Here is a 12,615-nt window from a genome sequence, read left to right as displayed (position 1 = left end):
CATTTTAGCATTAAATTATGTGTAAAGGAAACGCACAGGCAAGTTTAGTAAAAACGACTTTCTAGATGTCATCCTGGATTTTTCCATTACAAGAGGCACGTTTCTGTTAAAGGAGAACGATCGGCAAACTATATTTGTTTGGTTTTTTTTGCTAGGTTTCCTAAGGACGATATGCAAATAAGTCACTCCACAAGTAGAACAGACTTCTGGGTAATGTCATTTACATTGACATTCATTTGGGTCAATGCTTTTACTTGGGGGAGTGTTAGAAAATAACACAGGCTTGTTCTGACATAATACCTACACCTACCTTCACTGAGAAAATAGATTAATCAAACCTTCTTCAAAGGAAAAGTGGAGGTGTTGTCCATAGCAACCAATCAGATTCTACCTATCATCTAGGATATTGTACAGAATGATAGCTAGAATCTGATTGGTTGCTTGGGACAACACCTCCACTTTTACTTTTGATAAGGTTTGCTAAATCTAATGTTTAGCTTGCTCCATTTACCCCTGTACCCTTCCCCCTGCTGCACACAGCCTGGTCCTGTACATCTGTAATGTGTGCACCGGACATGCTACCTCACAGCAAAATAAATTAAATGTTGAATAACTAGGGAATTTCATTACGGGAGGCACTTGTACATAAACAGTACCCCCGAAATACCTGACAACAGAAGAAACAAAAATGTATCTTTCAAGACTGGATATTGCTTACTACCGCTGTTTATATTATGTTAAATAAGGATTCAAATTTCCTGGTTTAATGGAACTACATTCTGTATTGTGATAATATTGTGTATGTGAATTATTTATTTATTATTTAATATTTCAACAGGAGATCACTATACTCTAAATTGATGTTGGGTAATATAATCAAGCCTACTGTATCCTGTTGGCAACTGGCTAATTTTGATTTATTTCAGCTTTCAAGCATAGACAAACAATAAATAGGCTTTGTTACAGAGTAAAGCCTGGCGCTCTCTAGTTTTATGTGATCAGCCTTTGACCTTTAATCTCTCCATTCCACCATTGTCCTGTCCTTATTACAATCACTGTGACCTACGACATGCTTGGTTTTTAACGACCCTCTCTAACTGTTTTTATTTGTATCTCTTCTACGACAGATCCCAGGATCCGGCTTCAGCTGAACTTGCAGTTCAGTTAACAGCAGACAAACGAAACGACCAGCGCGGCCTCTTGGGATCTCACGGTGGTGGCGGCCCAGCTGCAGAGGTCAGAGTTCATCCATTGTCACCTCTCTCCTCCCCCCTTCCCCATTACTGTTCACAAGGCCAGCCGTCCTTTAATCACACTTCATCTCTCTCTGTTTCCACAGTGTTAACGAGTAGAGACGCTGGGCACTTCTGTTTTATGGATGGAGCCATCTTCGCTTGAACCGGAAGTCAGCTGGCTTCTCCCAACATGTGGATGAATGTTTTCGTGACTTCTTGCACTTGAATCAGAGTTGCAAAAGAAGACATTAATGCAAGGACTCAATATATAAGAGATTAATCCTAGAGATCCTGTGAAAGCCCAATAAGATGCTCGGAGATCCAATATTCTACTTCGGGATCTCATCCCCTTTTTTTTTTAATTTTATTTTGACACGTCAAGGTTCACTTACTAAGGTCTGTTGTTGGATATACCCACCACCTAGCGTTGCCTTAAGTGGCGTTTTTTCATCGCTGCATTGCCAACCTCAGACCTCCCTCAGTAATCCTTATTTGTGGCAGTTTTTGTGTTTTGTTTTTGTTTTTTCATGCTTTTATATGTTTTATTTTTTACCTGACTTTTTTTTATTTCTCCAATTGTGTGTAAATGATTTCCATGCTCCCGCTGTTTTTGAAGCAGCTCTCCCAGCATGCCTTGGGTTAGCGGCTCTCGGTGGGCTTTAAACTGTTACACTGGTGTTGGCCTGCTTCTGTCCGGCCTGTATGTATATAATGTATTTCTCTATGGTCATTACACTGGTCAGACCCCTACTGTGGCTGTCTGTTCTCAATGCTTTCTACCTTGTCCAATGTGCAGGAACGGTAATGCTTCATATACTGTGGGTTTAACACCAATGCTCTATAATACGACATTGAGCTTGGCCTGTAAAACATGAGTAACAGGGAGTTGACAATATGGTGCTCAAGATGGACTAATCTAATTGGCCAGTCTGGTGTGTGGGCTCAAAGCTATTGGCCTGAGATTATGGACTGGAAATGTGAACAGCCAATGACTGCAATCTGTATATATCTGTGGTCAGTAGCTGGCTGATGTGCTTGGGTTCCACTATATTCGTTCTGTCGACCTGATCGCCAGAGGTCAGGATTTGTTCTATTCGACCAACCAAAATTGGCACAAATCTGGTTGTTCGTTACTCCGGCCCAACAACCTGAGTATGACCGGTTTGACACCAGATTAATGAAAGTTCGTCTCTCCCTGGGCTCAAACATTCATACGTACCGGCTGGCTAAGAAAATGCCAATAAGTAGACAACCATTCTAAGAGATTTCCTTCATCCTGTGGTGAAGCAGATCTATAAAAGTGGGTGTGTAATATTCCTGGATGACCACCCCCCCATCCACAGTGTACAAGTATCCACTGAAAGAATTAATGGACATTGAAATGATGTAAACCATATGCCATAACCGTCCCAGTCAACAGATCATACATAAGAGATTATAGAGTGGCTCCTGAGATTTTGGTTTCCACCATGACCAACAACAAAGCATCATCCGGTGGAATTTACTGTATCATGGAATGTTGGTGTTACCAATGTTCCATGATACAGTATATTCCACCAATATCCCATGATATTGTAAATCCCACCGGATAAAGCTTTGTTGGTGGTGATGGTGGAAACCAAAATCTCATGAGCCACTCTAATCTCTCATGTACGATCTCTTCAGTAGGTCAGACACTTGTCGAATCTATGCCACAAGCAATGAAGATATTCCAGTGGTCCGTGCTAGCCCAACACCCTGTTAAGAGACCGTGGGTAGGGCGAGGTGGTGTTGACCACAGGAATCAGATGCCGTACTGTTTCTTTTTGCATTTCTAGTGTGGTACAGACATTCAGATTAGGTCTCTGGCGGTCTCTATCCGTATGTGGAAGCTAAGGAGACATCTGTCTCCTGGAATTGTTCTGTATTTATGTGATTGTACTTGTAGGAAGCGGAAAAAAATCTGATGCACATTGTTTTCACAGGTTTTTGGTGCACATAACAGAATACAGTATATGAATAATAGAGAACCAACACAGTATAACTGAAATTCAGCTCTTGTGTTCATTAAACACGATATGTCACAAGACAATGCTTATGAAATAAGTGCACTCCCTGGATATCGCAAGTGCTTATAATGATTGTCCCATCATACAGCGAAATAAAGACAACTAAACTCATTGGGAAGAAGTCGCAGACATTGATTAAGACAATGGGACCATTGATGGAGCATGTTGGTTCTTAAGTGAGAGGAACGTACACGGAGTATCATGTGCAGGTAGAAAGACTGATCTTGTGGTCTCCAAACTGAAAGTAAGATTTAGTACTCGATGCAGAGAAAGGAAATTCTTTTAAAGTAAACCCACTATTGAACTATTAATGTATATCAATGTCTGTGCAATGCTCATTCAAATTATCTACAAGTACTAAACTATTTCAAGTTAAATAAATCTGTCCAGCCAACTGTCACATATCTCTGCTTTTGTGTGCCATATGTAAGACATTGCTTAGGAGGACGGCAAGTTTGGGGCATATGGATTTGCTTGCAGTCTCCTAGGTAACACATCTTTTACAGATTGGTGGATTCCTAAACAGTGGAACTGCTATTATAACTAGTTTTGGTACTACTGCACATCAGAAGAAGGGTCTAGCCTGTGAGCTGCAGGCCGTAGCTTTTGCTGTTTGTGATAAGGGAGGGGAACCACATTACACTCTACTTATTAAAGCTGTACTGGAAACAGGGGGTAACACAGAACAGTGCATGTTATCATCATGCAGGAAAATTTTCAATTGTGAGGTTTTGACTTTCACACAGTTCTGATTTTAATAATAACGAAATGAGTGACTAAGACTGCCGTGACCTTATTAATAAGCCAAGTGGAGCTGAGTTTTGAAAACATGAAGATGAGGGAATCTGGATTTTAAATTAAAGACGCGTTTGTCTTGTTATAGCTATCCACATGTCCTAACTAATTTTGTTCGCTTCTGTAACTCTGAAGCTAAACATTCTGTCTCAGAACGAACAAATGAATTATTTCATCTACAGCGCTTTCTACATTTACTCACCGGGACATTCATCGCTAACATCGGCCGAAAAGAGCCCGACTCTGTAACCTCTATGGAGATCGTGAGCATGAGTGCATACACACTGCATGATCGGTCCGTGATTGGTCGGGAAATATTAAACAGTATGACCAACCCAATGAAACGATGATCGGCACTTTGGGACGACTTTAGATCATCGTGTCACTATACACACTCAGACGATATCTGACCAAATGGTCGGATGTCGGCTGATTGGAGGTTTCCAGTGCAATCATCGGGCCAGTGTGTACCTAGCCTTAGCCTGGCATGGCAGGTGAGAGAAAGGGTGCTACAAGCAAATGACCCTAGGGCGGCCTGAACCCTTTATCAGGCCCTGGCACTGTGCATGCCCACAAAGAAAAATGGTGTCAATGAAAACTATACATCTGGGACCTCCTTGCAACTAGAGAGGTTGGATGGGGGAGGGAAAGGGCGTGCAAATGTAAGCGGAGCTGCAGACACAAACATATACCCCTGTTAGGAAGTATGTCTTTGCACCTCTTACAGGAATCAAAAGGAGACCTCAGAAAACCCCAAATCAAAATATGTTCTATACATACTGGTAGCACCTTTAACAGATATTCTGACTAAGTTTATTAAATCAAGAACCTATTTTAACTGCTCCTGATTTTCATTATCTATAGTTCATTCCATAATATCTCAGTAACACTATGGGGTTGCGTAGGCAAACCGAGTGGGGGTTTCCTAGTGCCTGGAAACTCCCCTCCAAGCCTGGGGCACTGTATAATTGAGGTGGCTGGATCCTGCCCCTGCTTCACACGGCTCTGCTTGAAAAGGGAGATCTGCATGCACCTAACAGTAGTGCACGCAGCATTGCCCATGTATATTATGGGGATAGAGAGAGTTGGAGAGCAGCCAAGCACTGTCTAAAATTATAGCCATGCTCCCATGCATGCTGGTCACGCCCACTGGCGGCGTGGTGTGGAAACCCCCCTCTACAAATCCTGCGTTTGCCCCTGGGCGGATTTGGGAGCAGATGCGTTTTAAAAAATTCTCAAATCAAACAGACTTAAAAGTGGCGCCCAGAGGCTGCGTCTGATGAATCCAGCTATGCACCTGTAGTATATACGCCATATATATGTCTAGTAGTACATCAGATACAATTACACCCTACCAGGTCATTAGCACAAGAAAAGTTTTATTGTAATATTTGATCTGATAGCGAACAAGGATTAGGTTTGTGCTAAATTAAATAACATGCTCTATCGTACAGCAAAGATATCTTCCTTGTTATTTACGATTGAAAGTAGCAAATAATTAATTTTAAAATATGCCAACATATATAAGAGAATAAGCAGGAAATTGTACAGACCATGAACAAACTCCAGTCAGGTTTCATGGGAGAAATCAAGTTGCCCTTTGACCCCTATAACCTTGATGTGGCTAAATTGCTCACAGATCCAGTTATACCACAGCGATGAGCAAAACGCATCTGCTCCCAAATCCGCCCAGGGGCAAACGCAGGATTTGTAGAGGGGGGTTTCCACACCACGCCGCCAGTGGGCGTGACCAGCATGCATGGGGGTGTGGCTATAATTGTAGACAGTGCTTGGCTGCTCTCCAGCTCTTTCTATCCCCATAATGTACATGGGCAATGCTGTGTGCACTACTGTTAGGTGCATGCAGCTCTCCCTTTTTGAGCAGAGCCGTGTGAAGCGGGGACAGGGTCCAGCCCCCTCAATTATATAGTGACCCAGGCTTGGAGGGGGGATTCCAGGCACTAGGAAACCCCCCTTCATTTGCCTATGGGACTGGTGTTAATGATTCCATAGAATAGCAGCTGAGTACACTCAAGATGGTCACCTCACCCTCTGCAACAATGTAAAGTGCTTTGAAGTCTTATTAGTAAAAATGTGCTAATTATTATCATTATTATTAAAGGCTGCACGCAGGGTTTGCAGATCTGCAAAACTCCCTTATGACAGGGAAACTGCTACCTGTTATATCTTCAAGAAGCTGCAGTTTTCCGATTCCCACAAACCTATGGGAAGTAGCTGTGCTGGATTTTAGGATTTAGGCTGGGTACACACTACAGAAAATTTCTCCCGATGCCATATAGTTAGCAATTTTACAAGATTTACCTTCAGGTCTGTGCTCTTCATCTTTCATAACCAGCGGCTGAAAAGATGGTGACTCTGCACACTCCACAGAGATCTATGGACACTGCCGGTCCTGAGTGCGTACACACTGCAGGATCGGAACAACGTTGTTCCATCTTTGTTCGAGATTTTTGATTAATTTTAGAAATCAAATGAAACGATACAATGCACTTTGGAGCGATGATCGGTCATCATTGGAGCGTACACACCAATGCAATATGGGGCCGAACGGTAGTTTATCGTGTGATTGACCTGTAGTGTGTACCCAACCTTAGAGAAAAAATATTGCAAGCCACTCGGCTTTTCATGGGCTCTTGGCCTTTGGACAAGATGTTTTAGTATCCAGGGGGCAAAATACACTAAACTGTGCCCATCCCACAAGTCCCCCACATACAGCAATGACATAGTTCTTACATTTGATTCTATTGATCTTTCTTATGGCCGTAAATAAGTGTAAAAGCAGATCGTCCTAACTGAGGATGGTCAGATGCAGGCTGCATATGAAGACAAAGGTCTGTTGTTGTTTCTTCAAAGCTGTAAGAAAACTGATTGTAGTCAGTGCTGAACTTGTGTCTCCAAGCCTTGTCGTGCCTGAGGCAGCTGTCCTTCAACCAACTGCTGGTCACGGCCCTTATCTCCAACCATGAATATGCTGGATCCTATTCCTGTTCATTAATCAGCTACCTACATGCAAAGCACTAATTGCAGCAGTGTGATTTGTTCTGGCAGAGGATGTATGGGGCAGTCTTAGGACACCCTAGCACAGTGTTGGCTAACCTGTGACACTCCAGGTGTTTGTGAAACTACAAGTCCCAGCATACCCTTTCAGCAATAAGCTGCTATACATTGGCAAAGCATGCTGGGACTTGTAGTTTCACAACACCTGGAGTGTCACAGGTAGGCCAACACTGCTCTAGCCAGCACTGGCCACCCTTTTGGCTCTCCAGGTGTTATGAAACTACAAGTCCCAGCTATACCCTGACAGTTATCGGCTGGCTCTCTACTGGCAAAGCATGCTGGGGCTTGTAGTTTCACAACACCTAGAGAGCCGCAGGCTGGCCAGGTCTGCTATTGGGCATTTCATAACATGTGACCATGTGATTGGACACCATACCACTCAGCTAGCCATTATGACTTCTTTGCAGCTACACCATACTTACCAACTTTCTTCAGTTGGCTTCCGGGAGCCTGCCGGTGGAGGTGGTGTGATGGGAGGCGGGGCTCCAAAATTTGCATAATTTTGAAACCGCTCCCATGACGTAATGACGCAAACGACGCGTCATTTTACAACGGGGGCGGGGCCAAATGTTGTGATTCCGGTGAATCGCTGCATTTACTATGAAGTAGGCAGATCCGGGAGATTGCCACACTCTCCCGGGAGTCTGTGAGACTCGCGCGAAATGCGGGAGTCTCCTGGACATTCAGGGAGAGTTGGCAAGTATGCATATCACTTGTAAAGCTGGGTACACACTACCGAAATTTCAACCAACTTTTTATGCCGAGCGATTTTACATGCGATCGAGGGTCTGATCGCTCGGTCCATGGACTGCATACACACTAGCCTTGTTTAGGACGATAAAGGGAAGAGCGGACGTCCCTTTAGCGACTTTTTACATCCATGTTGTCGTGAACAATGACTGTAATTTCGTACTCACTGTCGTGGATCGGTGGGAAGTTTATACACACTACACAGCGGAAACGAGATTGGAATGAAAATATTAAACTGTACGACCAACCAAATGAGGCGACAATCGTCCATTTGGGCAGACTTTCCACCATCGTGTCACTGCACACACTGACCCGACTTTTTAAACGAGCGGTCGTATGTCGGCTGATTTAGCCGACTATTGGATGAAAACTGTGTAGTGTGTACCCAGCTTAAGCTACCCATTATGATTTCTTTGCAGCTACACTACCTATAGGCATTTAAGAGTCTGAAATATCTAAAGGTTCTTTAGTCTGTTGATAAGGATGAGTACCAAGCACCAATTGCCTAATTTGTGTTTTAAATAAGTATAATGTTGTTTGAAAACAGGACTTGAAACAAAGAAATGTTAAGTAGATCTAATCCCTACAGGCTGAAAACTGTCCTGAAGTAGCAGCCATGGGAAAAGAAACCTGTGTGTTTATAAGATGTCAGGATATGATAAAAATCACTTAAACAAAGAATTCCAGCGTAGGCAGTGACTGTACTGAATGCAGGTTATGAATTCCTCCCCCAGTACCATTAAAGAACATCAGGTCAGGTGCAGAGTCCTTGTTGATAGTTCATTTAATCTCAAACTCCTCCCCCCCCCTCCTGGTCTGGAGGATTAGGTTGCTTCAGATTTTTGCATCCCTTATCACATTCCTGGAATTCCGAAGGAGAAAGGAGAATGAGGGATAGAATATAGAAGGAGGGAGGGCGGTAGAGCCAAACAACAGTAAGGTATGACATGACTGACCATGCCAAACTAACGCACACATCTGCCTAACCTCGCTCATCCATCCTTATATGTGTATTAATGTACAGCAACCTGCGTATTACTTGGCACGTTGTAATGATATAATGTACATACATATCAGTTCCGTCTGGACGATTTATGTTGTGTATCTCAGCTAATAGAGTTCTATGTGATGAAAATATCAAGGTTAATGCTATTGTACTCATCAGGCTGTAACAGATCTGAGATGTCTGTAACAGGTCCTACGAAATGGGGGGGCTGAAGACTCTGGCCTGGGGGTCAGGGAGGGCTCAAGATAGTTATATAATAAAAAATGTTATTTATTTATTATTCATATATTTGAATTTTTGAAATACATGTTAAGAATTGTTTTAATTATGGGTATGGGAAAGTAATAAACTCATTTCCAATTAAATTAGGAAAACAAAAGCACAGGAATAAGCTAATACGCTCAGCCGCAATCTGAAATCACGTGATTGTGGGGGCCCCCATTGCAGTCAAAAATAATCTACAGCCCTGTACCCTGTGGTGTATAAGTTCCCTGTATTATAGAAGTGACAGATGAATATGGGGCCTGGGCCTGGAATATCCTCTAGTTCCGGGGTCACTATCCATGGCCCAGGTCCGCAGATTGTAGAGTAGATCCCAGAGCACGTTGCGTGGACTCTGACAAAATGGCACTTTGGATATGTCAATGACAAGGTAAACAGAAGACAAAGTCAATTTCACGTATGCAAAGTAAAGTCACAACCAAGTTAACAGGAAAACAAGAGAGACACTGGCAGATTGTGAATGATATGGGGAGCTTCAAGCTTTACAAATAGAGCTTGATGACAATTGGTAACTTGAGGATCTAATATATGAATTGTGGTTACAGTGAAGAAAAGTGAAGAGTCAGCACGGTGGCTCAGTGGTTAGCACTTCTGCCTCACAGCACTGGTGTCATGAGTTCAATTCCCGACCATGGCCTTATCTGTGTGGAGTTTGTATGTTCTCCCCGTGTTTGCGTGGGTTTCCTCCGGGTGCTCCGGTTTCCTTCCACACTCCAAAAACATACTAGTAGGTAAATTGGCTGCTAACAAAATTGACCCTAGTCTCTCTCAGTGTGTGTGTTAGGGAATTTAGACTGTAAGCTCCAATGGAGCAGGGACTGTTGTGAATGAGTTCTCTGTACAGCGCTGCGGAATCAGTGGCGCTATATAAATAAATGGTGATGATGATAAATACTAAATACAGGCTCTATAAGTGAGATAAGCTGGAACCTCCTAGGACAAATATGAAGCCAAAGCAAAATGAAACCAAGTAAGTCATACTGCAATGTTTATAAGGCTTCTCTGGTATATTTGTTTGCCCCCTACAGAACTTTTGTTACGTGGTTGCTGTTCGGTGACATTGTCGTGTGTTGTATATAGTCCGTACTTCAGATCCTTGTTTCTGATGTGGTCCTTCTGAAAAGATGGTCAACCGGACATTGTACAACTAAGCACAACTGCCTTACAGAAGTGGGTGAATTTTGGCCCTAAACTCTGCAAATCTCTCTATTCTCAGGGCCCCTTCTGTATTTGACTCTGCACCTTTCTAGAAAACAAAGGGATCCACAAGTTAATTGACTGCAACCTCCGCTAACAGGGACGCCTATACTAGAGTAACTTAACGGCAATTGGGGCTCACAGGAATTCACAATAACTGTCTAGCTAAACACATGGTTAAAGGACAGATGAGGTTTCTACAATGGTTATGGAAATAGGGCTTCCTGGAAGACTCACAGTTGGCAGCTGTGAAGCTGTAACTGATATCTCTAACGCTGAGAGGAAAAGGCAGCTCACTGTGGGAACACCTGGGAGGACTTTTAATGCCCTATAAACACAGAAATGGGCCCTTTTTTAACATTCCAACTCCCACCGCCTTTTATTGGCAAATAAAGGGTGATTTACAAACGTGAACAAATGCATCACTGCAGTGCACGTCTCATTCTGTGAAATCATGTCCCTATCTGTGCACAAATGCACCCGCTTTTATGGAAAGTGAACGGATCTGCGTATCAAGATGGCAACGCCGGTGGGCTCCTAAATGTCGGCTGTTCGCCATGAATGCACCGTGCATTGTGCCCAAGGGAAATATTATATTTTGTTTTGCAGGAAGAGATATTTAAGTGAGATTGAAGGTGTTCAGAGTGGGCTTTAATAGGTGAGCTCCTGGCTTATAGTGACCGCAGAGCATCCTATACCCTATTACAGAGCTTGGTTTTATGAGTGCTCAGTAAATGCTGGGATATTTTAAATGGGACACCTCTTTTTTTACCAACCAGATCCGAATTACATAGGGGAAAGCACATTTATAAACATACTCAGTTAATTCAAACACAAAATTAAAGACACATAAAAATATACTTGCCACCTTTAGCAAGATTGCCTTCGGGAGATCAGGAGTGGGGAGCGGGGTTCGTTGAACCGCATCATTTGGCCCTGCCCTTAAGTTGACATACCATGTTCTGGCCTATTATAGCAGGAGGCGGGACCACTTTGACGTGCGAATCGCGTCATAAGCCTCGCCATCGCCGCTTAACTTATTTCCTTTCAAAGACAAGTCTTGCCCCCCGGGCTAAAATTTGCCAGCCCTTCCCTGGGAACCAGGAGGTTGCTTTGCTTTTCCCGGGAGTCTGGGAGGACTCCCAGAAATTTGGCAATCTCCGGGAGAAGTAGGCAACTATGCATAAAAGTGATACATGTACAAGAGACAGTCCTAGGAGTAGAATTATCAAACTTAAAACGGAAAAGTGGAGGTGTTGCCCAACCAATCAGACTCTAGCTATCATTTAGTACATTCTAGAAAATGATAACTAGAATCTGATTGGTTGCTATGGGCAACACCTCCACTTTTTGTTTGGTGAAGATTTGACAGATCTACCCCTTAAAATCCCCAAAAGATCTTGACTAATTTAAGACATGAATTGGGCTGGGACAAGCAGTATTATAGGAGCATCATTGAAAATTCAATAACGTGAATGCTGCAAAAATTATTTTAGTTATCAGAACACGGGATTGTCCTTATATAAGGGCCAGGTGGACAAATATGCTAAGAAATGCATTATGGGGTGCATGCTTGCACTTTAGCAAACTACCCCCAAAGTCTGAAAACAGTATCTAAAAAATAAATATATTACACAAATCATGACAAATTGCACATATATCCATGTAACTATGTACATAAAAAAAGCATTTTTAGCGTAATAATAATATATTAAGATTTTTTTGTGCTATATAATATTAAATTATTATTTTATTCTTGTCCGTAAAAAGTTTTTGGAAGATGAGCGTGTATGATGTTTTACTTTGTAATTTTGCGCTAAGAAAATGTTTGTACTAAGCCTTGTGTTTCCCCCATTGATTTTCATACATCCGTGTAAAACTGGCGGTCTTTGTATGCACGCTCTATCCTGGCACAAGTGGCTGAACACCCTCCCTCCCAGCCCCAGCATCTGTCACACCACTCCTTCCAAGTGGAGCAGCCTCTCTTCAGGCATCTGTTTGCTGTAACAATGCAACATGTGTCCTATGTCCAGGCAGCCTTCTGCTTGTCTCCTGTTCTACCGCTGTCAAGTGACATTATGGAGAGCGCTGGAACACATGCCCAGGCCACAAATGTTTGCAGTGGATAATGAGAGCTACTGTGGGTGAGCTCTGTAAGGAGGAGCCGCTTGTGTCCTCACATTCCTCCATACTCCCCGTCCCTTACGGCCCGCTTCCATCCGAA

General features: G+C 42.9%; 1 protein-coding gene across 1 annotated transcript in view; it reads left to right on the top strand.

Annotated features, from left to right (window-relative positions):
* Positions 1–1,985, top strand: part of BCAM (basal cell adhesion molecule (Lutheran blood group)) — a 43,934-nt gene extending 41,949 nt beyond the window's left edge. The window contains exons 15-16 of the mRNA XM_075191191.1: positions 1,128–1,236; positions 1,340–1,985. Of these exons, the coding sequence (XP_075047292.1) occupies positions 1,128–1,236; positions 1,340–1,345 (115 nt within the window). The 3' untranslated portion in view covers positions 1,346–1,985. The remainder of the gene's footprint in view (positions 1–1,127; positions 1,237–1,339) is intronic.
* Positions 1,986–12,615: the final 10,630 nt, after the last annotated feature.

This window comes from Mixophyes fleayi, chromosome 11 (genome assembly GCF_038048845.1).
Source record: "Mixophyes fleayi isolate aMixFle1 chromosome 11, aMixFle1.hap1, whole genome shotgun sequence".
In the NCBI taxonomy this organism is placed as follows: Eukaryota; Metazoa; Chordata; class Amphibia; order Anura; family Limnodynastidae; genus Mixophyes; species Mixophyes fleayi.
This window is presented reverse-complemented; position numbering and strand designations above follow the sequence as displayed.